This window comes from Aspergillus pseudoviridinutans (genome assembly GCF_018340605.1).
Source record: "Aspergillus pseudoviridinutans IFM 55266 DNA, scaffold_1, whole genome shotgun sequence".
Taxonomy (NCBI): domain Eukaryota; kingdom Fungi; phylum Ascomycota; class Eurotiomycetes; order Eurotiales; family Aspergillaceae; genus Aspergillus; species Aspergillus pseudoviridinutans.
Genome location: NW_025091281.1, coordinates 1,779,656 through 1,806,391, shown reverse-complemented (window position 1 = coordinate 1,806,391; position 26,736 = coordinate 1,779,656). Strand labels below are relative to the sequence as shown.

Sequence of the window (26,736 nt, the reverse complement as noted above, 5' to 3'; positions counted from 1 at the left end):
CCTAGTCGTTTTTTACGGTATATCCCGTCCATGCAATGCTCTTTCAAGGCAGCTTGTCCAGCCCAGTTCCCCCTTTCATTGCTCGGTCCTACGAGACACATATCAGTAACAAATTCATGTCGAAGAGGAATGAAAAATGGAAGAACACAGTGGCGCTCACTAAAATACCTGTTGGCATATACGTTGACATGAACCTCACCATGGAAGCCATAGCTCCACGCCACACAGGTCCTGAGGCTCCGCCCAAGATATCCTCAACAACCTCGCGAGCAAAGTCTGCCGGCGCGCTCTTATTTGAGACATCCTTCCCGACACCGCGTGCTTGAATCTCGGGGAGTGCTTTTTGGTAAAGTGAGTTTTCGGGCAGGGTCAGGTTCGAATGCGACATGACATTTGTGGCGACGGAGCCAGTGACGAGAGAGATAACCCGGATATTAAAGGGCTGTACTTCCAACCGGAGAGTCTCGCTCCAAGACATCAGAGCGGCCTTTGAGGCGTTGTAGACACCTGGTGCAAACGAATCAGCGGGTAATTCCTTTTTCCCCCTTTTTATCGCACCGGCCTGGGTAGAGAAGCCTTACTCATCCACGGAGCGTACAAGAAGCCCGAGATAGAACAGACGTTCACGAGGGTACTGCCATTCTTGGCAGCCTGCAGCAACGGCATGAACGCCTGGGTGACAGCGAAGACACCCCAGAAATTGACATCAAAAAGACGCTTGGCCTCGTCGATCGAGGTGTCCAGCGCAGGATAGACGAGGGATTGGCCGGCGTTGTTGATGAGGATGTCGAGGGAGTCACCATGCGAAGACAGATCCTGTCGAACTGTATTGACGGCAGCGGCAATGCTGGCGGGGTCGACAACGTCGAGGGTAACAAGAGAAACATTGGGAAGTTTAGCAAGATGGTTCATCTTGGCTGGGGAGCGGGCGGTCGCATAGACTCTCAGCCCTTGGGCGTGGAGTTCCTCCACCAGGGCCGAGCCGATACCGCCGGCGCTGCAGCCGGTGACGAGGGCGCAACGTGGCATTGTTCTTGAAATCACCGGTGAAGAAGGGAGAAAGAGGGAACAAAGATGCAAGGGAGAAGCGGATGGGAGAAGGGAGTGGAAAAGAAAATATTGGACTTTTGGGTTTTCCTTTCGTTCTTTTTTGCTTGCCTTTTCCCTCCTCCCCAACCGCTAGGAAGGGAAAGTTCCGGAGTCGACTAGGAAAGGTAGCTAGCGAGCCCAGTAGCTAGTAACTGGCCGGCTTTGCTGCCAGGTAGAATGTACTCTCAAAACCAACAAGGGTCTCTTTTATTCTCATAGATGCTAGGCGAATTCGGAACTTTCCTTGTAGGGTCAGCCCGAGAGACTCTGGTGAGAGCAGCCCAAGACAAATCCGCTCCCATCGGCGATTTGCCCCTGTTGCGACGAGTGTCTGGGTATGTATGGAAGAGGCATTGCAGCGAGTGGAAGATTCTTTCACTCGGGGGAAATTGGGATGGAAAAGGCACCGGTGATGATAGCGGCCTTCCCCTCCAGTCGGGGGAGATCGTACAGAAACACTGAGAGAAGTCATGTGTTCGTGTCGCTTCTGCCTGCGTGCTTGGTGTAAGAGATGGTGATTGAGATCTCATGCTCTACAAACACAGCCGGCCTGGCTTCGGACATAAAATATCATTCGATTTGTCTCATCTCGTTCGCGGATATTCTTTCTCCTCGACTGACAGCGTCGACATGCCAACAGTGGTTAGTCGCCATTACGACGATTGCGGGAATTACCCGATAAGGCTAAGGGTGGGGATTGTTCCCCACCAGGCTTCTACACTATGTCCTTAGTACTGTACTTGGCTAGATAGTACCTCAACGTGAAAGGGACATTATGTCTGAACATTCTAGTCTACTCTCCGCTAATCATTGTTCCGTACCGGACTAGTAGGTAAGCTAGATATTGTATCACCGATCGGCTGCCATTCGGCCACCGGTGACACCCGTAGCCATCCATCCACAACCGTTCCCACCCATTGTATCCGACTATGAAAGGAGGCTGACCCAGGGTTCTGCCAAGAACTCTGAAAGAAGAGGGTATGTAATAGGTCGCTTTCTGAAATCGCACCAGGCTAGCCAGATGACTCCTTTTCTAGATTAAGATCTAATTCTTGATCCAGAAGCTGTATCTCACTCAGGAGCTCAGAAGCGCGAGTGGTGGGCGGGCGACGAAGGTGAGAATTCATAGTCATAATTCAATCTAAGTACCTGTACCAGGGGCACCTTTATATATAAATTTGCTGGTTTTCGTCACGAATGCTCCTGCTTCCGGCAAATCTGACCGCTTCCTCGATGCATGTAAACTAGGTAGTATCTTTTGTCAAAAATACCGAGTTTCTAAAGCTCACCTACCTACATTCCACACAATCTCCATCTCACGTACACCATGGAACCCGACGATGCCTTCCTCGACGCCTTTCTCGACGCGTGCTTCGCCGGTGAACTGTCAAAGACCCAGGAAGCCCTCGCCAGCGGGCGACTAACCACCGACGACCTCAACGAGGGACTCGCTCTCGCGACCCACATGGCGCACCCTGAAGTCGTGGCTGCGCTCTTCGACGCTGGCGCTACTGTGTCACCCTGGACAGTGGATGCTCTTCCTGGAGGGGACGAGGTGCCGCAGCACCCGAGCGTTGTTCGCCACTTTCTCGACCATGGCCTTGATCCCAACTCGAGGTGTTCTAACGGCGAGCCTGTCCTATCGTATGTGTCAGCCTTGTTAGCCAAAGTATTCCGGTACCAGGACTAACTCCTGGTAATAGCCTTCTGCATAATCCAGCATGTGCTCGTGAATTGCTCTTACGAGGCGCTGACCCCAACCTTACCAACCCAAGGGGAATAACCCCCCTCGTCCGCGCCATTGCGGGTGCCCGTGAAGAAGACACATCCCTGCCTGAGCTGCTTCTCGCACATGGGGCCAAGCTAGAATCAGATCTCCTCTTTACCGCCCTACGTCCACGCGTGCGCCAAGGAGAGCTCATGACTAGATTTCTTCTAGCCAAGGGTCTTGATCCGAACACGACGTCCGCGGAATGGGGCACTCCCCTGCACCGTGCTATCCACTCTTGCAAGCCAAATCTTGTTAAACTTCTGCTGGAGGCTGGCGCAGACCCCACAGCACGGCCAGCTTGCACGCAATTCCGTGGCAAAACCCCCTTGCAAGTAGCTGAGACCTTGCCACATCCCAATGCCCGCCAGGCTATACTTAGCCTCCTTCAGTCTTGGCAAGCCCACGGTTCAGTATGTACCTAATGACATATGGATGGTGCAAATGATTAGCTGTAACTGAAATGGGCTAAACCCGCTTGCCATATAGTCTTACCTGCACACTCCCGTTCCACATCTCMTTAGTCATTCCCTGCCTGCTAATTACTTCTATTAGTGTTTTGCTTGTTCCCCTACTTCTCTTCTCTGGGCTTTTCATACACAGCTCGTGGCCCATTAGCCTTTCACATTAACATGTTAACACTTAGTATGCTTCGGCATCTCCAAGCAGCGTACGGAGTAGCTCTTAACATCATACACCACTGACCAGTCTTCGCTCTTCACCGCTGTTCCACCAACTGTAAGTGACAGAAGTAATGGAGGGATGAATGGCTTACTAAGGTCTATACGAACGAGGACCTACAGGACTGTAGAGAGACCGCTAAGGACTAGAAAGGACTAGAAAAAGGACCGCGAAAAGACGCCACTATCGAAAGATCCACTGTGCACGCCCAGTAAAGACAAGAATACTCTTCTTATCGTAGAATTTGTAGTGTAAGAGATAATGTCTAAACCCGGGAAGTGGAGAAATAATCTTAGCGATCGACGCCAATTTTTAACACGAAAAAGTGATATTAAGAAGTTTAATGAAATTGACTTGGTGAAAAAAAGTATAAATATATATATAACGTAATATGTATTCCCCTGATATTCAGACTTAAATCTTGCCACTCATAAAGCCCTCTATTTGAGTCCTAAAGAGTTACGCATTACGTGTACTGAGCAATTTAAATAGTCCTGGTCTCTGACTACAAATTTATTTTATATATTTTTAGGAGTGATAATCTGACTCTGGCAAGTTGATATAGCTTTTCACAACTATAGTGGACCGCGATGCGGTTCCAGACTCCCAGCTAACATGGAAAAGATCCAGGCCCGGCGGTACCCGTCCCTCACCTAAACGTTGGGACCAAAGGCCGGACCCCTGCCGAGACCTAGTTGATATTGATCCTTCTTTCTCATTTACAAGGAAGCTAGTGCTAGCTTTTTATTGTCAGCTTTGACTATTTAGTTGTTATGTTATACACACATCCATGCCAAGATAATGCTTGATGGAGCCTAAGGCTTTTCTACCAAACTCACTTTTAGGGTCATTATGAATTAGGCATTATCCTAGAGCCCAAGCATCTTATAGCTGATCTTATAATCTCATAATGCTTACAGGACAATATACCTGGATTATGCGGTCAGTACTGGAAACCTTAAGGGAGAGGTCCATAACTAAAGACTCTTCTGCAAATGGATTCTGTGGATATGCAGTTACCGCATTTGACTTGTACACCAGTTAGAGCCGTTTGTAATCAGTCTGATGTTACTTCAGAAAGCGACAGCAAAATGTTGTCAAACAGAGGATGCTGAAAAATTTGGTATCAAAAATGGCCTTGGCTTAAGTCACAGAGGGGAAATTCTTTTTGCTATTCAGCCATCCTATAGTCCGTCTGCACATGGACAGTCTTCATGATTCCTAAAGGAATGCTGTCCTTTTCTGGAGCTAACAGAGCTGCTGCACTGACATGTGCCTCACTCTTGGCATTTATAGGGTAGTAGTCCTGCTTTCCACCATCTTCGCTGGGGAGAGGCCGTCCCTTAGACCCCGAAATGTTCTGGCTAGCCCATCTGGAACCTGATCTGGGCAAAGATGGCCCAGACTGGGACCTCCCCTGGCCCCGAATAAATTTCACAAAGCCTGGCAACAATGGAATGGCGCCGGAGAGAATGACAGTACAAATCTCGCCAATTCTGGGGTGACGGTTCCACCGTTAGCGAACATTTATTTGTATACGTAAAGGAACAATTGATGCCACTCACGCCCATAACCCAATCGGGGCAATTCCCCAGGTGAAGTCTTCGGTTCGTGTCAGATAGACTCCATACACTAGGCGGCCTGTGCTCGATATGCAGGCTCTGGTCATTTGTCAGCTCAGTCAATATTAACCGACAAGACGTGCGGATCATACAAGATGCCTGTCCCAAATACCACGCTCAGAATCACTTTACTCCTGGGAGGAAGCTGAAGCCGCATAATAACCACCAAAGGGAGCAACAACATGGTTAAATCTGAAAGCACATTCAGAGTTGACGAAGCAATGAGGATGCCAGTGGATGAGACGCATTGTCCCGGCAGCGTAGGGTTCCAGAGCTTCTTGCGAGGGACGCAGGCAAAAGCAAAGCTCACCATCAGGGCAAGGTAGCATGGGACATTTGTCCAGAGAAGGATTTCATGCAACCAGTACAGCTTGCCCCTTTTGTTGACCACGAACAGCCGCCTCATTTGCAAAAGCATCGCAACTTTGGCACCTAAGATGACCGGACAGTATATGATTTCAATGATATTCGCGAGCTGCATGTCAAGCGATCAATCAGTCAGTATAAAGCTTGTAAGGAATGTAAAGAACTTAAAGCAGTTTCATGCTCACAGACCTCAATGACCTTCTGTAGATGGGCTACCGATACGTTCCACTGGTGGGTTCCCTGTCCCAGGTGAACTGCATGAATCATCAACCCTGTGAAGGCGTAAAATCCGATTTGAGACATTATCAGAATGTATTCCTCCAGTTGCATGAGTCGCATCACTCGGGCTTTAATGAAGACCCGCAGGAGAACAGCGGCTGTTGACAGACCCAGACCCAGGCCAGCTGTGATGTACATGTAGTGTCGGAGAGAGTAAGGGTCCTCGAGATTGCTGACCTGTCCCGGAGGCGGCTCGAGGGCCGGGACAGTATTCAAATCGATGTTCGCCCCTTCAGCCATGCTTGGCCGTTAGTGCTCCCTTGATACTGCAGTTAGTATTGTTCTATGTACAGTTACTGTAGGAGGAGTGTGACAACGATTTCTTGAACCAAGTCAGGACAGAACTGGGCAAAATAGTCATTTTGTACCCCATAGGATCATCTTTCCCCTTAAAGGTTGGATCCTCAACAACTCGAGTGGCGTAAAATAAACCACGGTTGAGCTCGATTCCACTGGACAGTCAGAGATCCGAGCAAGCACTAATGAAACTAAGTAGGTTTAATACGAGGCGTCTCATTTTAACTAAGCACTTCAGTGGCCGGAATGTACCGACAGAGTTAAGCTCTCCCCGCACAAAGTTTAAGGTAGTAATGAGTTGCATTGCATTTGCTGGATTCAGCCAGGCTTGTCAATTAGGTTTAATGCACATCACACCTAGGTCGAAGTCTACTCCAGGCCAGCCCCTTAGTTTAGCGCCTCAGATTGCCACAATGGAAGTCCACTAACTCATCTGCATCCTCAGCTATAGAAGGGAGGCTAAAAAAAAGCTGTAAAATTCGATGTTAAAAGTTTTATATTTCATATTTGGTCTCCCGCGTGTATGGGCCTTCATACCTTACCTTGTGGGCTCTTCAGTGGCCGTACCGTGGGACTCGGAAGGCTTTTGTTGAACGGACGCTGCATCTGCGGGTCCTCATTCTCATTGGCTGGCTGTGACCATGGCACGTGCCCGGTCTCCCTTTTAGGACAACTAGGGCAAGAGCATTGACGATAACTTCACGCTTGCACCATCGGAATGACAGTGAACTTTATTTGGACGAGACTCGCGCCAGTTATTGCATGTCGCGCAAATGAAGTGCCATCGTTCTGTCGGCATTGGCCCACATTTGAGTTAGTGTGGACGCAGTGACTGTCAATCGGGACAGATGCGTCGCACGAAGTCAAGGAATTCGGTCTGTTCCAGACCAATGAGATTGCGGTGGACTGGTCCACGCTATTTAGTGAGGTATGGACCATGCGGTTCGGTGAAGGGCGACTCGGAGGCGGTGGTCGTGTTACATCCAGTCCCAGGTTGCAGCTGTACGGTCTCGGTTTGCTGTGTTTCCCGTGTTCATGTAGCTGGTTGAACGAATCTATGATCACTTCTAGCTGTTCTGAAAACAAGGGGAGTTGACTGTGAATATAGAGGTGTTAGGATTAGCTAACAGGAGGCATTATATACAGATCTTCACCCTGTTATACTTTGATCCTATTGACTTCTCCTATTCTCTGATATCTGAGATATAAGCGTAATCCAAGCAATCCTGTCGAACAGCTCCCTTCACCAAGCTACACTGCTGCTCGCGCCGTTCTGCTTGCAGTAATATTCCAACTCATCTCCTCCAATGTGCTGTCCCGCGCTCTGGCAATAAAACAGGATGTCATGATCGCTCTTGGGTGTACAGTCCGGGCATTTATCCCACTGTGCATCTCCCGTGTTGCGCTTCTTATATGCCGCGCATGCCTTTTCAGTTGCTTGTTTGTTATAAACAGTCTATCCATTGTGAGTTAGATTACCCTGGACAATCAAATAGATCGGGATGCAACGTACCACACCCTTGGCAGGATTGTCAACACAGATACCAGTGTAGTGTAAGTCCGCGAAAACACTTCTAGCTGTTAGTACGGCCTCACTCACAAAGGACATGGCGCAACTGACCTAGCGGCTAGGGTAGCAACAACGAGAGAGATAGAGACCTTCATGGTTGACGGGTATATCAGATAAGAAAAGCTTGTGAAGAAGTGTATAGGACTGAGAATGTGGATTGTCTTCTAGGACTTCCTTTCCTCAGGCAAAGTCGGGAGGTACTTAAAGGCCAGCGGAGAGAATCAGGAGCATCAACAGTACGCACAATCCTCGACAAAGTCCTCTGGACCTCGTGATGGTAAAGTCGCATGAATTGATGAGCGCCGAAGATTCCCCGTACGGCTTCAGCGAGTACTGAGACAATTTCGCCTAGACGTCTAATAATGGAGACTTGATGGTATGATAGAACCTTGGCCGATTGGACGCGACAAAGCACTTCATCCTTTATCCAGTGAGTATCAAAGAAGGCAATGCATGGTAGAGGCCTGCAGCGTGGTATCTGTTTCACTCTATGACAGGTAGTGGCTTGGTCCCGATCCTGCGGTTCTTGGCCGTTGAACGGGGTGTATCAATCTCCCGAGTCCATCATCCTATCGGAATCAAATGGCAACATACAACGGGGCGGCCCCATGTGTGATTGACAACGGACCTACACTAAAACGAATGACAAATAACAGTTCCTTGTGGCTGTGTTTCGGCATGAAGCCGCGGGGCGCTCTTATCACTCTTGGCGAATGCCGCAAATCGGACGTTTGGACGTCATGTGGTCGGCATTGAGGTCGGAAGTCGCTCGTCAATAAAGTTCCGACAAGTTCTACCCTCCTGTCGTTGGCAAGGATCTGCGGCCCGCGGCCGTTGTGTCTTTCTGGGCTGAATCACATCCAATGATATTCTCTGATGGGATGATTGACAGGCGCAGGGTCCACAGACGATCTTTTTACACGGAACTCAAAAGGGATCGCGCTGTGTTCATGGCGAGTTATTGTTGGCCAATCTGTTCGTCCAGGCGAGCCTTTTTGCGTATTAAGGGTGAGGATTTGATCCTTCGGCCTTAATACGTCTCAAATGTTCAGCATCGTCGGTGACTCTTCGGGGAATTCCTCTAGCTTGACCATGATAGTCCTGTATAACTCCGAATACTCGATTCACTGTGTGATATACAGTGTCTGTAGGGGATCTGGGCGTACATGTACTGGGACACGGATCTATTAGGACGGCGCATATCTGAGATCACAATCCTCGGCTTCGTGCTATATGAGCCGGTTCTTCCTCCTATCTTTTACATTCTGTCTTTACATTTCCATCCCAAGTCTACAAAAGTTAACTTTTAAGATGTATAAAATGAATCTCCCTTTCGTGATCTTCACAGCCTTGTATGCCAGTAGCGCTCTCGCTGCGGCTCTTCCCACCGACCATGTTGATACCGACAAGGCGATCCTGCTTCTCGCTGATGGGACTACCAAAACCATCGAGAAAACGGACCTCGCCTCTCACCTCAATGGCACCTTGCTCGAGACTCCCACCGACAACTTCCCGCGGTCCCTCAAGTCTGCCAACTTCAACGGCCTGCAGAAGCGGGGAGATCCCCAGATAATTATCCCGCTTCCCGATCAGGAATTTCTCGGCTGGGACATTCCCATGTCCACCATCGTCCACGCCAACCAAGCTGACGCAACCGTCGCCATGGCATCAGGCCAATCGATCGCCAACAGCATCTCGGTCGGAACTTCCTTCACTGCGACTGTCGAGAAATTCCTCCAAGTCGGCGTGACCACGAACTACCAGTACACCAAAACCAGCACCCTCACTGGCACCGTGACCATGACCATCCCCAAGAACAAATGGGGAGCGATAGTGAGCAATCCTTTGACGCACCGCAAAAGAGGCTATGTCTTCACTGGCTCGCCTGGCAGCGGACAGTTTGAGTACTACCAGGCAGATTCGTTTACCGACGAGACTTATACCTATAATGACGCAACGCTGAACTGGGTGAAGGGTGTGGTTACGACTTGTCTGAGCGATACTTATCCAGTCAAGCGCTGCGTTGGAGAGGGTGAACTCAAATAAGCTCTCTTTAGTTTGCAACGCTTCCTAGGAGGTAGGGGTAGGAGACTTGTGATCGAGATCGAAGGAAGCTGTCGAGTCTGGGCGATGTGTTAGCTTTCTGATATGGGACTGAATGTTGATTTTTTCAAACCTGTGATGTTAGTTGTTAGTCTGAATAACTTACATATATATATACGCTTTTGAGTTGGAGATACGGCCGATATGTCTGGATTGGCGCCGAAGAAGTTGACATCACGTTGTTGACCAAACTAATATATCTCTGAGGACCCCGTTGTATGGTTGTAATATCCAGGGCGTGCCACCATTTTCACAAGTACGTATACATGGTTGTCTCAGAGCAACTCGTCGAGGACGGGACATATATTTATATATTATCGGTGAACTTTCCCTATCTTTGAGCAAAGTTTGTACATATACCCCAGCTGTTTAATCATTCAAGTGCTTGGCTGACTTGTTGCAACTATTATTCTTCATGTTAGCTAAAACTTGCCTTTAGGCGAGGCGGTTCTAAAATGCATAGGAATATGGTAGGTTCCAGGCTAATCGGCATTGGGCAGTCTGGTCCTTAGCCATGTAGCGTATTAGTTTCAACTCGACTGCTATGTCATGAGATCATCTTCAATCAGTCATAAGAGAGCATGAGCTTACCTCCGCAAAATGAACTAAGCGATGATTGAGTCCTAAAAAATGATAATGGTAGGCGATGGAGACGATCAAAACCGCTCCATGGGAAATGATGGGAATGTGAATAATGAAAGCGCAAGAAGTCACTAGAGAGCTAAAATAGGTAGATTGCCGTCGACTCAATAACCCCACTACGTATCCTCTTACGTTCATGAAGCCATCGCAGGCTGAGTCTTGGCTGATATTTTCTATTTGCTTCATGATACGTGCGACAACAGCTACCAGTAAATCCACCGTGTAGTAATTGACACCACCATCTATATGGGGGAATGTGCGATTACTGTCCGTTGCCATCTGTTTGTTCAACAGGTCCAGTCCTTGGCGCCGTTCCCACGAACTAAGGCGGCTGCACTGCCCCAGTATGGAAAGCGGGTGAGATTCAAAATCGCCGCCGATCCCATGGGATCCTCGCAGCTCACGGATTCCATCCAGCAGCATTACCCGTCGGGCCCGCCTCTCGCGTAAGGCAGCATGGCCACTCTTCTAATTTCCCTGGGCATTGCGACCGCCGTATTTGCAGTTGTTTGGTTCCTGCGAACGACAAAATCTCCGCCCCAAACGCGACCGCAGCTAGAAGTTCCAACGAATTCGAGTCCTGTAAGCAAGCTCGCAAAGGCACTGCCACACATTGTGCTTTTGCATCGCGATGGAGACGCCTTTCGCAAATCAATAAACACCTACTGGGCCCAACAGGAACGTGAGGTCGTGCAAGCCTGCATAGTCCAGCCACGTGATGTTGGTGAGTTGGCCACGGCCATCGACATCCTTAAACGGGAATATGACGAGCGAAGGACGCTGCCGAGGAGAGAATCTGATGATGTTTTGTTCGCTGTCCGGGGCGGTGGTCAATCTCCTGTACCTGGCGGTGCAAGCGCCAAAGGAGGCGTGTTGATCGACCTCTCTCTGTTTCGGGAAGTGACGGTCTCTGATGACAGAGAAAGCGTAGCCCTGGGAGCAGGGGTCCGTTGGGCTGAAGCATCACGGATACTAGATGAGAAGGGTCTCGCTGTTGTAGGAGGCAGAAGCTCTGATGTCGGAGTGGCTGGGTATACATTGGGGGGTGAGTATAACTGTTTCTGCCTTAACATATTCTCAACTGACCAACTATATAGGCGGTATATCCTTCTTCACACCACGCTTCGGTCTGGCCTGCTCGAATGTCCTAGCCTACGAAGTCGTTCTCGCCTCAGGTAAGGTTGTTACGGCCTCTGCCTCGTCCCATCCCGATCTTTGGCGTGCCCTTAAAGGCGGCTCGAACAATTTCGGCATCGTCACCCGCTTTACAGTGCGCTGCTTCCCGTCCACGCAAATCTGGAGTGGGTTCATGTACGCTCCCAATTCACAGTCCACCAAGGCGCTCGTGGCCTTACATGAGAGTGCAAAACACGCCGATCCCAAAATAAGCGGAGGGTCTGTCGATACCCATGCCGCGGCGCCTATCGCCTGTTTCACCTACGTACAGGGGTTAGGCATGCAGGCAGTCACGGTCCATCTGGCCTACACAAAACCACCGGAAGAACCCAAGAAATGGCCGGTTTACTGGAAGAATTCGGGCTTCGCATCTCTCTGGCGTTTGTGGAGCACCTTTAGAGTCCACACAGTGACGTCCGCTGTGATAGAGATGAGCGGCACCTGTCCCCCAGGCCAAAGATGGTCCTTCGGTACTACGACCATCAAGAACGATTTGCCCACGATGTTAGCTGCACGTGCCGCCCATGAGGAGGCCATCGCCTCCCTGCGGAAGGTGAAGGGGTTAATCTGGACGATTGCCATGCAACCGTTCCTGCCCTCGTGGGCAGCGAAAGGTGACGCAAATGTGCTCGGCATTCATGAGGGAACGGATGATGCGCTCCTCATCCTCAGTTTCTCCGTGTATTGGCAGAGGGCGGGGGATGACAAGCGCGTCTACGCTTCTATACGCGAAACTATTGAGAAAATCGACGCGGTCGCTACAGCCAATGGGACAGACCATCCATTCCGCTACCTGAACTACTGTGCGCAGTGGCAGAGACCGTTGGAAAGATACGGCGAGGAGAATCTACGCTTCCTCACAGAGGTCAGCAGAAAGTATGACCCAGACGGGCTGTTTCAGAGAGGCTGTACAGGAGGTTTCAAGCTGAATCCTCAAATCTAAAACTTTAAGTATGCATTCCCACCTGTGTACTATGTGGCACATTAATAAATTTGAGTCTCAAGAGCTGGCCTCAACACTTTGTCTACCTTGTTAGTGGTCCGCTCCCTAAAGACCTGTCAGCAATTCTTACCGCGCGGAGGAACTAAAGGATTCACAGAGAGTCTCTCGAATTTGACCGATAAGATTTGGCTTGCTTTCATGGTTCATCCGCCGAATTGTGTCCCATTCGCGAATTTTTACTGTATCTTTCCGATTTCGCATTGGTTTGCTGTATATGCTACTATTGAGCAGGTTAGAAGGATCAGATGCTCATCCCTCTGCATTTTGTTTCTATGCATTCAGCATACAATAACAACTCGGGCGGATTATCCAACAAGACCTTATTATTCCTGCTGTCTTAACCAGTGCCAATATAGCGGATTGAGATAAAAATTCAAGATATTTCCTAGGGTATTCACACTCGACAAATCACAGCGTTTCATCCGCGCTCACTGGACATGCCGTTGTACTGGGGCGCCATAGTAAATACAATGAGAGCCTCCGGGCAGTTTGTCTCACTGTAGTTCAAGGGCGGGCTGGACAAGGTTCTGGCCCTTCTTGCAACCCGTCGATGGTCGAGTAAGTACCGCAAAGCAACCCGCCGGATTTTCTAAGTCTCACCAATGCTGCCAGTCGCTCGGTTTCGTCATATCCAACCCTTTTGCGGATTAAGAACTCCCGGCATTCATTCTCTGTAGTTGGCTACGATGCTGTCGCCTATGCCTCCCAGCAGTCATGTACACAGACAGATTCGGAGGAATCTCAGAGATTCCGCATTGGTTAACAGCATCACCTCGTTAATTAGCCGAGAGAAGTTCTGCTCATTGCTTTTGGTTCTTGGCAGTGGTCCGCAGAGGGAGGAAGTTGGACATCGCGATACTGTTATAAATTCAGAAATCGCTAGTATCTGGCGTACGAATGATAAATCAATGAAGCGCTTCTTTCCAATCTAGTATCTAACGAGTGTACATTTATGCTACCGGAATCGTATCTCGGAGGCTAGGAAGAGCGCTGTCTGTCTAGCTCTCTGCGGCGGATAACGCGATAGCAGGAGAAATATCCATCTAATAGGCAGGTATGGCAAATTCCGAACCAAGGTAAGAGGTAGATTACATCTACAGAGAATAGGGTTACGCGAAGATAACAAGACTAATCCTTGTCTTCTCCAGGACAGACAAGGAGGCGATGCCTCAGTATACCTTCATATACCTACTCGTCAGGCTATGAGGATGACAAGGAGATCATAATAGGCGACATCCATACATCCGGAGGATACAAGGTTACAATATAACCCAATCCACATTCACTCGTTACATTCCGCGATTTGTAACATCATTGGACCAAGTGTGTTCTTCTGCAAGCCATCTAAACGCGCCATTCCACGCAGTTTCCAGGGCCTCGGATCCGGATATAATCTGATCAAGAGCTACGCGGGTAACCTTAGTCGTCACTTCGCTATCATTGACCATCATGATGGTGTCGACACAATCAAAGCCAGCTTGGGTCAACGCAGGCCACTTGTCAGCCAGGCTTGCAGGCCCTGAGGAAATCCGATCGTCCTTCAGCTGTATTTTGATATAGTTATCGGTCCGCAAAAAAGGAACACCCCGTGGTCTGTTTCCGGGACATTCATGGCAGCATCAATAACGTCAGACCCAGCCTTTCAAGGCTCGTGACTGGTCAGTGATCCTCCGAGAACGGCCTGAGGCTTGAACGAAACATTCCAAAATTGGCTTCAAAGAAAACATAAAACTCCCCTCTGTAGGGCCCAGGTTTCAGCAGTGGGAGAGCCGAGCCTCTCTAATGCCCGGCCATCCGCCCCTGCTGTGGGACAGATGGTAGATCCGGGCCGTCCGGGCCAGCATCGACAAATGCAAACACTGTTGCAATACCTTAAACCTAAATTCCAGGATCCCAAAGCTGAGATTCTGTTTTCAGTAAGCTTCCAGTCGTCAACCATATGGCACCAGCCATTGTCAAGTCATATTTGGATGTTCAGCTCTCAAAATTGTGTTACGAATTTCCCATTAGTATGTGATTAATCCAGACACGACTAGCCTCTTCCGTAACATTACTGAAGTTATTTGACTTTTCCATCCTCTAATGCAGATGTCATCTCTCCCTCTTATGGTGTTTTACTCCAATTAATGCTAGAAATTAGGCTCCGCGAACTATCATTAAAATTTAGGACTTTGGGTTGATCCAGGCTCTATTTGAATATAGTGAGATCATTACTCTCCACTGTTACATCCATCAGCGTCCAGATTCTACTGATGCTGTCAGATCGGAATATGAACATATGATTGCCTGCCTTAAAACTAAATATGTCCGTCCTCATCCGACTTTATCGGAAAGGCCGGGGTGATGAGATAATGGAGATAATGCTGCAACCTCTGCGGCAATGCACATATAAGAACAGGTAGTGCCCCCTGCCCACAGAATGCCTAAGCCATCCCCCGAACATATCCATCAACTCATCGCCATTTTATATCTTCTATTCAGGTCCTCTTATTATCTGACGCGCAATGCCTTTCTACAGTATTGCAGTGTACCGCGGCAAGGATGGTCGTCATGCTGGAGATGCTGCGTACAATCTCTTAATGTCTCCTAACCGGGAGACAGCAGATCGCTTTTACCGTTTCCTTCAGACATACCCAGATATCTATAACAATAAGTATAACTTTAACAAACTCGAATCTCTATCTGCACAGGTCTGGACGTTCCAGTCCAATGACCAGGACGATCTAAGGGAGCTCGTCAGACACATGTGTTCGCGCGATTTTACGATTAGCGATGCGAGATTCCAATCTATCGTGGGCAGTGTCGTCTTACATCAGTTTAATTCCAACACATGGTTCAATAACACCTATATCCCCATTGTGCAAGACGTTAACTTGGCGGCCCATCTTAATAATGGGGAATTCTTTATCCGGCGCAAGCGGTATCCCAGTCAGTTCTGGTACCTGGACAACAAGTGGATAAGGGTGTCCGACACAGAAAGGACAAAATTTCGCATCGAACTAAAAGAAGATGGCACTCAGACCTTAGGGACGCCTCTTTTCATCAGCTCTGACCAAGTTCGAATTATTGCCGTCGGCTCCTCTTCTACTACCATGATCAAATCGGCTAAGGATGGGTATGTGGGAAAAGATGGTGAGATATCGACCTTTAATTTTGGAGCATTCAATCAAGGATTCGGTGTTAGGTATAATTCAGGTGACAAGAGTGACCATATCACGTATACCGATTCAGGGAGGCTACTTGGGGAAGAATGGGAGTTGGTTTAATCACTACCCTTGGGCAACTGATCAATCAGACAGTGATCAGTGCACTGTTGACAGCCAATATGTAGACATTTTTCTCTTCTGGAATGTGGGGCGTATTGGAGCCTTCCTTACATGTTTTATTACCTTAATTGATCTGTGGCTTTAACTTGGCCGGCTCTTCAACTTATTTAAAAGCTCCGTTGCATGCGGTGTCATTGATTCACTTTGATTGGAATTTGGTATGGTAGGGTAGTAAGAGACCTCACAATCCTAAGAGTAGGCTAGCTGAGAGAATGTGAGTATTGAAGATTGCATAGAGAAGGCAGGACAGCAAGCAGCAGTAGGTGTTGTAATTTAGTATAGTAAGATGAGTACAATAGATCAAAACAAAGAAGCAATTACAAGGTGGAAACATGCAGGTGAAGCCCTAGAACCCTAAAAAGGAAGACAAGTCAGTCCAAATAACTAAGGCAAGCAGGGGATGAGTGAGAGGAGCGCATGGCAATAAGCTCTCTATATAGGAACACAAACTTCTTGTACAGACGCACGTGCAGGCGTGTTTACTATTATCCCTTTCTCTCACTATGTTGGATTGATATTGACACGGCTCATAGTCAAGACTAACAGGAGGGTTCTATTTAGTGAATTACTTAGGCATGATGCCCTAGTACTTTCTGGCTTCCTTACATGTAAGGCCTTTATTATTATTATATTACTTAATATATCATAGCAGAACAAGTAAACAGATAAATTAAGGAAGTGATGAACAAAGGGAAGAAGATGGAGAATAGGTAAAACACCCGGAGCTCTAGGAGGGGAGAGACAGGGCGAGCCACTGTCCTTCAAATGTGGAGGGAAGAGAGAAGATGGTCTTGGGAAATGTTAGGCTGATGAGTATACAGTTTTGTTTGTCCTAGATGGAAGGATATTGCATGAATATGGATATTCCCCACTCCTGTGAGCCTATGGTTTCTCATCTGAGCATTACATAACATCTCTGAAGCCGAACCGGAGCAGCGTTAGTCCCCAAAAAATACAATTCAGAGGTCTTCCCAAAGTCAGAAACTACAGTCTCCAAAGGAACGGATCTGATGTCCGATAATAATCGAGCTTTCTGAGCAATATGATGGTTACTGTTAGTGTGCGCACTAACTAGGTAAGTGTAGAAGTTCTAGTGGTGGCCATGATTGAAACAGTGCACTGAACAAATCGTATTGTCATCCTGGCATCTCATATAATCTATTCGACCCTGTATCTTTCCTTCCCTGTGACAACTCTTGACCAGGCAACTCCACTGGCATTCCTGAAGTTTCTGTTGGATTTGGCTCTCCTTGTGCCGGAATGTATTTCCTCCGTCGACGGCGTGTAAAAAACACCGCCAGCAAAACCAGCAGAATCACAGCCGCACCCCCAACACCGACCCCGACCCCGATCCCCAGAGTCTTCGAATTCGACGAGTCGGTCCTCCCATCGGTTGGCGTGGACGTGGCAGATGTACTCGCAGAGGCAGTCAGTGTCGCCGCCGTGCCGGTCCCTGTCAACAAAGCATTTGTTGATGTACTAGTCATAAGCACATTGGATTTGTCTCTGACGTAGAAGAACGGGCTCCAGGCTAGCCAGCCGTACAGGCCGTTTCCGCCTGTGCCGAGCTTGGCTGACGCATCGAACAAGCCGAACTGGTACTGGGGGTTGGTTGTGTTGAAATTCGTGGGGATGGTCCAAGTGTATTGCTCAAGGGTGCAGTTGGCGGTTTTGTTCGTAACGAGGCGGTAGAGGTTGCTAGACGTGTTGAAGACAGCGCCGACTGAGTCAAATCTGTGTCAGACAGAGACATACGATATTGTTAGATGAATGCGACGTGGACAACGCACCCGCAATCTGAGAAAGCAACGCGCCCCCTTGCCGTGCCAGAGAGATATTCAGAGACTTCGTTCCGCCGTCGATTGCGCCCCATTGTAAATCAAACGTATCGCCAGGGTGAAAAGTGTTGTTCTGATTGTTAGTAAAACCGTAGAAGGTCCCAGCGACGCAGTTCTCATATCCGTTGGTGGACATAATGACCTACGCGGTGAAAGTCAAGAGGCAGGATGACGACGAAAAAGTTCAAGAGTCGTACCAAGTGCATGACAGTTGAATGAACACACGACCCTAAAAAGACAAAAGCTGTCAGCAAAGAGCCTCGCGCCTCAACCAATAATTACCGGACGTTGGATTCGAGCTGATAATGCACCAGGGGGCTATGTGAGCCACCAACAGCAAAGAGAAACGCATGGTCCAATGGGATTGGTTGAATTCCAGACGCAAGCCTCCCATTAGCAAAGACGTTAGTAGGAAGAGAGCAACGTGAGACGGTGAGTGCAGGGACTAAACGGTAGTTTTCCGGTTTGTAACGGAATATTAAACCACTCAGCCACTATTGCTGCTGATTAGTCTTGGGTGATCGCAATTTAGTTGTAAAGAATTGTTCCCCTGATTGAATTTCGATTTGCATTACCATTTTCATGGAAGAATACGTAGAAGAGAAGGAGAGCCTACTTATAGTTTTGTTCGGCTAGAGCAAGTTCGTGACTGACTATCAAAACTGTTTAGGCTGTTTCTGCCTCAGAGCAAAAATTACGGAGCACTCAAAAACTGGTCGAATATCCGACCATCTTTGGCAGCTGACAATTTCTACCCTGGTAAGGATGTATGCAGTACGGTCCCACTGCTAGCATTCGAGCCCTGCAAAGCAGTGTGGCTCCCAAAGAACCGCCTTACAGCGGACTATTTGCAGAAACTGGCTAGCATGAAATTTTTCTGTTATTACCGATTATTACATTCCACTACTTAGGTCCTTACTATGGTCGCATGCTCTGCGCTATCCTTAGTATAGCTATTAAAATATCTTACTTCAGCCCTGCCCTGTAATTATTTTCTTCTTACATCTCAGCAAAGCAGTAAGCAGAACCAAAGACCTTTGATTTTTAATCACATTCTGGATGGCGTATCTGGGTAAGCACATTGTAACAACATTAACAATATGTCACTCTTAAGTAGTACTTAGATATCCATACTCTTCTGTACCATACCCAAGGTATCTAGGAATGAGATTTCATGGCTGAGAAATCCAGGTTCAGAACAGGAAAAGAATATATTTCCACGGCAAGCGGAGGAGTCGTCAATCGCCCTCTAGATAACGGAGAATTTTGTCGAACGCTCACATACTAGGAACGTCGATATCATGAAACTAAGGATATTTGGACATTCTCCACTCCTGTGAGCTTAAGATAAGATATAGATAAAACCTTCACTAGAGTTTGGTTTTCAGTTGATCTAAGGTCTTCTATTTTGGCAAATTATTGAATTCAATACGGTGTCCATGTCCAAATATTTATTGTCTCTATAAGTATCGATTTCCTCCATCAGGCAATGAAACTAAACAGATGCCTGGAAATTCCTTTCTAGGATATGTGTCATAGATGCGGGACATGAAAATTGACAAGATTAACAAGGCCACCTTCATCGTTACGCGGAGGGAAACGGAGAACATGTGTTCTCTGCCCAACAGGGCAATAGTCCATATGTGGTCGGTGAACTCTTGGTTATTGAGGTCTTCCATGAGGGCATCAAGAAATTTACGGAGCGCGAAGTTGGCGAGGAAGATACTATACAAGGCGATCGCAATGGCGATGGCATGCCCATAGAACCTCGACAGCTTCTGGGGGCTTTTGCTTCCGTAACGAACCCCAAAGCTTGAGAGACAGCATAGCATCATGGATTGGCAATGACCAAGTGACCTCCGTCTTCATGGGATTGAAACTCTATCAACAACTCACGGGCTAGCTCCTCCATGGAACCTTGACTTTCGTGAACGTTCCCGCCACGGGGTCGCTCCTTAAGCCCATGAAAGAAATATGCCAGAACGTTGTTAGTCCACGGGACTAAACCAGCTTTCCTCGTTTCCACCATGACCGTTATTAAGAAGACAAGGCTAGCAACGAGCTCAAATAGCGGCATAACCAGCCATTGCCATGCCACGACTGCACGGCTGGTAGCAGAAAAGGCTTTGCCATGAATAGATGGCTGATATTGTATCTCTCGAAGGCTGAGAGACAAACTATTTGCCAGGTTGTCCATAAGATCTGGAAAGCCTGTTGTCGAACGGTTCATTGCCATGTAGAACGCTTGGATGAGGTCTGAAGAGTAGGCGGGAGTTTTGAGGTAGCTACTACCGGTGGCCATCGTGGCGTTGCCAACCAGCAGCTGGGAAAGCCAATATGTCGTTCTTTCAATTGCGCCGCCAGTAGCAATAAAAACAGACGGGGACGTAGGCGATCGAAGGATGACGTCGCGATTGTTGCCCGAATTTGGCAGAGACTGAGTTTGGTCAGTCCAATTTGAAATCTCTGTTTCATATAATGTGCCGTTGATATATTCCGCACGCATATTGCGAATACAAAATTGGAGCAGGCACTCAAAAGCGACAGGTGAGGCGAAGGGCCCGGTCATAAAGTTGGATGTTTGGGTTGGTATCGTGCCTGGGGATGCGCCAACTGCAAACACACTCAATAGCGTCGAGCCGTTATGGGTAAATGCGACGGAGTCCCAATCTCCGGATACGCTACCGCGGCTTTTAGGTGCCGACGTTGTTGTGATATTCAGCATCGCATTGGTGGTTACGAAAGCGACCTGGTTGATCATCTCCCCTGGCTGTACCCCAGTGAGACCAAACCCGTTTGGAAGCGTGTAGTAGTTGGTGTCGTAGGCAGTCTTCGCATCGTTGTTAGGGTCAAAATGTACCTTGGTCGTCTTAAGTGTAGCAGTCAAGTCTTGGCAAGTGTTACAAATGCCTAATGTCTGATATGATTCCCAAGTACAATTACCGGTACCGCAGTGTGCTGTGGTCGGAAAATTGGTATGGGGAGGGCTAAATAGTGCAACGTACGGGGCCGCTAGCAACTGAGTATCGACGCCAAAGGTGGCAGCACCTCCACGTCCAATGGGTGCGAAGCCTGAGCCATTCATATACTGCGCTATTTGCATCAAAGCGTCGTCGGAATGAGGATAAGTGGTTTCATATCTCAAGGCCTGTTGGAAAAAAGTGCTGATACCCAGAGCTATTATGGTAAGAATAGCCCCAAATGAAGCAATGAGCCTGGTGAAGAGTCAGCAGGGGCAGAAAAATCATTTGTTTCTATGAACACAGGGTCCCGGCAATCGAGCTAACGAATGAAAGGGTTTGACAAACGGACGCACCCTCCCTTTCGACGCGCTAGAAGTAAGACGCTCCCCCATGGTCCCCGGCTAGCGTCATCGATGGTACGAAAATCGTCCATGGGTTTTGTTCGAAGTGCTTGCAGCCATTTGGTCTGCCCAATCGCAGAGCTCACGGGCACTATTAAAAGGGCTTCGGCAAATGTGGCCAACGTTCCGATGATTGCGTTGGGTTTAAGGCCGAACTGTAAATCCGGAAGCGGACGGCCATCTAGAACCCCTAACACGACAGCAGTAGCGATGAAGAAACAAAGACTGCCAATCCAGCTAAGTATTTCAATTTTCCACGGTATCGAGCCCTGTCGTAATTGCGAGCGTTTTTCTAGCGCTGTTTTGTCCGGACGGTTCGAAGGCGAGCCTGACTGCTCGGAAAGTGGACTTTCAGAAACAGAAAGCAGAGATTGGTGATCACCCACCGAACCTCTGCGATCTTCGAGTTCACATGCAGCAGTTTGCATCTCCGATAGCTCTTGCCGGAGTGGCAAGGCGGGTCAAGACACTTGGCACACACGTTGGGGATAAGAAACCAAGAAGCATGACATTTATGAAGAGGCAAAGTGAATGAGTCTGTTAAATCCAAAGTCGCTTTTGGCCCCCAAGGCGAGATTCACGGCTGCGTGGTCTAAGCCCCTAAGACCCTGGTCAGTTACCCACACCATTTTAGCTTAGTTGTGCCGCCTTTCAGCTCCAACCGCGTCAGCTAATGAGAGTTTTTCCGTGGGTCCCTTTCCTATTTTAGAGAGCTACCACACCCTTAGTGGATGCGGCCTCAGAGAGCCTCTGCCATTTACAGAAATGACAGAGAAATGTCCTGGACCCCATGATTATCGGACTGAAAGTAACTGACCCCCTCGAAACGGCTAGTGTTACTGCTTTCCTTTTTCACTATTTTGCCGTTAGTCTCAACTGGAAGCCAGAAGATACCGAAGAAGCTGCTATTTCGTCGAGCTTGGTGGAATCGGAGTTCCACGTCAACGTTCGCTGCGGTATTCTGTCTTTTGCTTGCTTGTCAATCATTTAGCACCAGGGTCACTGTGTGAGATCCACTTGCCGACCCAAGTACGATTCCATGTAGATTGATGGAATATTCTAACCCGTCGATGCTACCGCATAACCTTTATAACCATAATCAAAATCATAATGTTAGAGTTATATACGATAGAGGTGCTCTATAGACCACTATTACCCTAGAGCCTGAAAATAGTATTAATATATAAGCTGGGTGTAAATGTTCTAAGATCTTAATTTTAAGCATCATCCACCTAGTCAAGTTTTTTCTTCTTGTGTTAACTTCAGATTGTCGGGGATATAGAATATTATAACAGGTTTTAATGAAATTGGTAGTGGCAATAGATGGCTAATAAGATGTATGCTGTTCCATATCCAGCACTGCAACAACCCAGGCGTTCCCGTGCACTCCGCTACAGACTAGATTACTCATAATGTTTTGGAGAGGTATTTGGCATTTGACGCATTCCTCCAATGACCTTCCTCTCACTCTTGAGCATCTTGTGTGTCTCCAGCCAGGCCAGCATAAGGTGGCTTCAGTTATGTTTCAGGTAAGATATGCAAACGAAGCGTGAGTGATTCTATTGATAGTTTGCAGATCCTTAATGGTTTACACCACCTGGTCGAGCCTGGATTTCAGCACCCGTGTTTAACGTCCACGAATGCTCTCCTAGGCTCAGATGGAATAGTTAAGCTTGGTAGGACTTTGCATCCTTAATCCACATTGGTTGTGCTAAACAACCTACAGCTGCATTGGAGCACTGGTTAAGCCGTTCTGGGACAGTCCCAAGCTCCAGTGATTAATTCCATGGCCATCATGATGCAGCTCTATGATCTGCCGCCAGAAAAGTGTTGGAATAGGAAACAAGGGCACATCAGGGCTCTAACGATCATTCAAATGTGCAAGTGATCGGCAATGTGAAAGGTGGCATTCATGCGCAGTCTCAGGTTTTGGTGTGCAGTGAAAGCCGTAGGGTCTATGTATTGATCAGAAAATCAGAGTTATATTTGGTTGCCCTCTCTGATTAGCTGTGCATTGTACATATATACATTGTCACTTGTAAATGATAACGCTCCCAGTCAAATAGTGGACTGCCATTCAGATTTCTTCGACGATCTAGCCATGCGTGACTCATGTGCTAGTGCTCCAAGTAATCGCCACCGGCCCCATCAAACCATACTTCTGATACGGCGTACTAGCATACAGCGGCTGTAGCTCTCCCGCTATTGACCCAGCGATCTTAGTTTGGTTTGCATCTGTCTTGATCCGATTGAATAATGGAGTTGTCACTTCCACTATAATTTTATATATCTGACCGGGACTGATGTACGGGGATATGTCAATGACTGGGTTGACTGGGTCAATTGGAGGTAGCCTTTGTCCTCCAATATAAACGCGGACAGTGTGAATGATCGGACCTAGCGATAGCTTGCCCTGTATGCGAGGGACATTCGGTACAGTGAAGCTCGTCGAGTATCGACCGATGCCTCCCACGCTGGTCAAAGCAGGAGAGATAGCGCTCCATGGTCCGAGGGCGATGTTGGAGAAGTTGTGCGATGTGATGGCTGTTTGGACATGAGAACGTGGGCGTGGAGCGTGAAAGTCTTCGACCGACAGGTCCCAACGTGTCAGGTTCACTATGCTGTATCGCCTTGATGCACTGCTGCTTGCGAGCATGGTCAAGTTTGTTTGATCACTACTGCCGCTCTTCTCGAGACTTAGAATGCTCGTCTCATTTGGCGCGAACTGTAGAGAAACCGTGATCACTGCGGACCTTCTCTCGAATGAGCCGATCACCTTTTTCTCCCCAGTCCAAGCATTGAGAAGGTGCGGCGTTCTCGCTCCATTGTCTCGGATGCTGATTTGGCATGAGGTGGAGACGATCTGATCGTTATACAGAAAGACATAATCTACCTCGTCTTCGGGCCTGGACCGCTTCACCACGCGCATTGTACCGGTAGTACAGTTTGGCAAAACATTTGGCGTGACTCCTACCTTTCTCAGGGCACCCGGGAGATCTGCAAGCGAGGAGATAAACTGGACGGATGGCAAGTTTCGTATCTTACGCCACCCGTCCTCCACAATTTGACCGACCTGAGTATTTGATGTCACCTGCGGTAGGCCACCGACAAATACCACGGGTAGCCCCCTTTGAGCAAACTCCACCACTCGTGCCGCCACATCTTCCCGAACAAGATTGAAGGTAGATATGTTAAATGTGGACGAGGCAAAAACTAGGGCCTTATAACTTGGTCCGTCCGGAGCAAGGACGTTTGCTCGAACAGTGACCTGCGGTGGAACAAGGTTATCGGGGGCAACGTAATCGTGAGTGTAGCCTGTCAATCAATGTCAGCTCCATCTTGGAACTAATCAATGGGAGCCTACCAGCAGCAGTTATATCGTTCGAAGGAAGCAGGTCTATGACACTCCAAGGAGTCTCGTACAGATACAGCGCCAAATCGACCTGTGGACGGCCCTGCTGCAATACAAACTGATTCCGCGCGATATAATCCAGGTAGTCCTTCATATGAATCCAAGCAGGTTGGATTTGATTCCACATCTCGGTGAACCTAAAGCCGAAGGTCGTATACCCAGGCCATGTCGTATTGGGATAATTGCCAGAGTAGGTGTACCCGTGCAGGACGACCATGTTGACACCCCCGGACCAAGCTCGTTTGATGGAATATAGAAGCTCTGGTATCGTGAGCATATAGGCCGGCTTGTTCACTGCCCCCATTTCATTCGAGACGACATTACGATTACTGATATGAGCGGGCCCACTGAATTGGCGATATGCATCGACGTTATCACTAAAGCCTAGCGACTCGCATTCTGGCGCATCGGAGAGAGGGATATCACCCAGCTGAACGGGTCAGAGCTATCTCAGTGTGAGTAAAGGAGGAGACGTACCATTTCAAGTGGCAGGTTATACGCTGGCTGATTCGAATACTGGATCCCGATTCTGCGTGTCCACTGACTGAAATGGGCAATATAGTCCTGATACCCGGCATTCAGTGTCCGACGATAATCCGCATTACACGCACTGTCTTTCTGATTTCCAAGCGTGTACATCTCATTGTACGATGGCACAATCCCATTCCAGTTATTCTGCTGCTTGAAAAGAGCTGGAAGGCATGGAAGAGCGCTGTACCCTCGGTCCTGCTCAAACCTGGTCAATAGACTCGGTGTCCAGTACAACGACGAGAGCATCTCCATACTGTCCTCCCACGCTGCAGAGTCATCAGTGGCGTTCTCATGAAGAACAAAGGAGCTCACCGTACCATACTGTCCCGCTTCCTGCAGAAAAGTCAAGGTTTGTTCGTCACTCAAAATATGCTGATCCCAAAAATCGGTGATCAATCGCGCTCCCCTGGCATCAAAATGGTCGACAATCCAAGAACCATTAGCAATAACAGTTGTCGCATCGCGACCACCTGTGCAGCTGCGTTGGTTGGTATGCTTGACCCAGAAGCTGAAGACACGCCAAGTTGAATTGCCCAACGGTGCTGTCCAGTCTAGTAGACCATCCTTCACCTTGGAAGACAGATCAACAAACGAGAGCGGGTCCAGCGCTATGATTTTGGTACCGCCGCTTGAAGAGACTGCACGGAGTTAGATAACGAGAGAATATTCATCTACATGGTGTTTACCGTTAAGCACTCGGTACGCAATGACAGCAGTCAGGTTAGGCGTGCCGAAATCCTCTAGAGGATGCATAAATGACAAGCCTGATTGCATCACAGGTAACAATTCAGCTGGCGGCGGAACGTTGGAAGAATAATGTTGACCAGCGTTGACAGATGTGTTTCCCAGCAGCTTGACTTTGCCGTTATTATGTGATCCATCCTTGTAATGAAAGAAATACTTACTAGTTGGACTGCTAACCCCGGTGTTCCTGGAACCGCAGGGACACCCTGTCCTTGGTTTGCGCCTACCGCGAAGTCCATACGGACCTTACTTTCCTTGGAGCCATTCAGAGCAGCCTGGAACAGATCGTTGAAAGCAGGTGTGCCGAACCCATATACATTCCAGTCTGTGGGCGTTGTAGCGTTCATGCCCTGTGCTGTCGGAAGGCCATACAAGTAGAAGGGCAACAGTTCGATGCCACCGCCCCCAGCTTCAGCGATACGGGCGATATCCTCTTGGACGACCTCGGCAGGGACACTTGCATCAGGTAGCCTTCCTCTTGTCAGTACTGCACATTCCGAGGGTAGTGAAAAACACACCAATAGCGGAACTTGGGACGGTAAAAGACATCCGGATTAACAAAGCCAGAGTCGACGCCGGAGGCAGATACTGCTTTGGTTGCAAGAAGCGTATACAACGCTACCACGCCGCTTTGTGCGATATGTAAGGCTCTCATGTTTGTTTAGTCTCAGTTCTTGAGGACTGGATTCACAAGAAGACCATCTTCAATCTCAATCTGGGCTCCGTCTTTCGTGGTTTAAAGAGCTCCATGTTGTTTATGGTTGCAAGTGAGTGTAACCCCTCTTATCTCGGCATTAATTATCACGAAGTGCGGGCGGTTTCTGGGATCGACAGCCGGACTTCTTGAATGAAATTGCGGGGAGGCTGCGAGTTTACAGTGTAGTGGAGTCATTTTATGATCATCACACGAGGTAGCAGCCAGTAG

The 26,736-nt window shown here is 48.4% G+C and overlaps 10 protein-coding genes across 10 annotated transcripts; 4 read left to right on the top strand and 6 right to left on the bottom strand.

The window, feature by feature from the left end:
• Positions 1–43: 43 nt before the first annotated feature.
• Positions 44–1,029, bottom strand: Asppvi_000643 (SDR family oxidoreductase; the record flags this gene model as incomplete). The annotated part of the gene is made up of 3 exons (XM_043296952.1): positions 44–88; positions 200–507; positions 582–1,029. 3 exons carry the CDS (start codon positions 1,027–1,029, stop codon positions 44–46), a joined length of 801 nt encoding a protein of 266 aa, XP_043152887.1.
• A 1,387-nt stretch (positions 1,030–2,416) lies between these two features.
• On the top strand, positions 2,417–3,282 carry Asppvi_000642 (ankyrin repeat domain-containing protein; the record flags this gene model as incomplete). Its single annotated transcript, XM_043296951.1, has 2 exons — positions 2,417–2,733; positions 2,793–3,282. 2 exons carry the CDS (start codon positions 2,417–2,419, stop codon positions 3,280–3,282), a joined length of 807 nt encoding a protein of 268 aa, XP_043152886.1.
• A 1,427-nt stretch (positions 3,283–4,709) lies between these two features.
• On the bottom strand, positions 4,710–6,045 carry Asppvi_000641 (uncharacterized protein; the record flags this gene model as incomplete). The annotated part of the gene is made up of 4 exons (XM_043296950.1): positions 4,710–5,034; positions 5,104–5,199; positions 5,253–5,635; positions 5,716–6,045. The coding sequence occupies 4 exons, from the start codon at positions 6,043–6,045 to the stop codon at positions 4,710–4,712; spliced, it is 1,134 nt and encodes a 377-aa protein (XP_043152885.1).
• Positions 6,046–7,345: 1,300 nt separating this feature from the next.
• On the bottom strand, positions 7,346–7,767 carry Asppvi_000640 (uncharacterized protein; the record flags this gene model as incomplete). The annotated part of the gene is made up of 3 exons (XM_043296949.1): positions 7,346–7,558; positions 7,616–7,673; positions 7,724–7,767. 3 exons carry the CDS (start codon positions 7,765–7,767, stop codon positions 7,346–7,348), a joined length of 315 nt encoding a protein of 104 aa, XP_043152884.1.
• Positions 7,768–8,983: 1,216 nt separating this feature from the next.
• Positions 8,984–9,718, top strand: Asppvi_000639 (uncharacterized protein; the record flags this gene model as incomplete). The annotated part of the gene is made up of 1 exon (XM_043296948.1): positions 8,984–9,718. The coding sequence occupies one exon, from the start codon at positions 8,984–8,986 to the stop codon at positions 9,716–9,718; it is 735 nt and encodes a 244-aa protein (XP_043152883.1).
• Positions 9,719–10,873: 1,155 nt separating this feature from the next.
• Positions 10,874–12,536, top strand: Asppvi_000638 (FAD-binding oxidoreductase; the record flags this gene model as incomplete). The annotated part of the gene is made up of 2 exons (XM_043296947.1): positions 10,874–11,462; positions 11,515–12,536. The coding sequence occupies 2 exons, from the start codon at positions 10,874–10,876 to the stop codon at positions 12,534–12,536; spliced, it is 1,611 nt and encodes a 536-aa protein (XP_043152882.1).
• Positions 12,537–15,100: 2,564 nt separating this feature from the next.
• Positions 15,101–15,862, top strand: Asppvi_000637 (uncharacterized protein; the record flags this gene model as incomplete). Its single annotated transcript, XM_043296946.1, has 1 exon — positions 15,101–15,862. The coding sequence occupies one exon, from the start codon at positions 15,101–15,103 to the stop codon at positions 15,860–15,862; it is 762 nt and encodes a 253-aa protein (XP_043152881.1).
• Positions 15,863–17,058: 1,196 nt separating this feature from the next.
• On the bottom strand, positions 17,059–17,896 carry Asppvi_000636 (uncharacterized protein; the record flags this gene model as incomplete). The annotated part of the gene is made up of 2 exons (XM_043296945.1): positions 17,059–17,645; positions 17,713–17,896. 2 exons carry the CDS (start codon positions 17,894–17,896, stop codon positions 17,059–17,061), a joined length of 771 nt encoding a protein of 256 aa, XP_043152880.1.
• Positions 17,897–19,591: 1,695 nt separating this feature from the next.
• Positions 19,592–21,552, bottom strand: Asppvi_000635 (DUF3176 domain-containing protein; the record flags this gene model as incomplete). The annotated part of the gene is made up of 2 exons (XM_043296944.1): positions 19,592–20,975; positions 21,077–21,552. 2 exons carry the CDS (start codon positions 21,550–21,552, stop codon positions 19,592–19,594), a joined length of 1,860 nt encoding a protein of 619 aa, XP_043152879.1.
• A 1,682-nt stretch (positions 21,553–23,234) lies between these two features.
• On the bottom strand, positions 23,235–26,466 carry Asppvi_000634 (uncharacterized protein; the record flags this gene model as incomplete). The annotated part of the gene is made up of 7 exons (XM_043296943.1): positions 23,235–24,439; positions 24,489–24,966; positions 25,014–25,333; positions 25,385–25,705; positions 25,754–25,919; positions 25,973–26,282; positions 26,330–26,466. 7 exons carry the CDS (start codon positions 26,464–26,466, stop codon positions 23,235–23,237), a joined length of 2,937 nt encoding a protein of 978 aa, XP_043152878.1.
• Between the last annotated feature and the right edge of the window lie 270 nt (positions 26,467–26,736).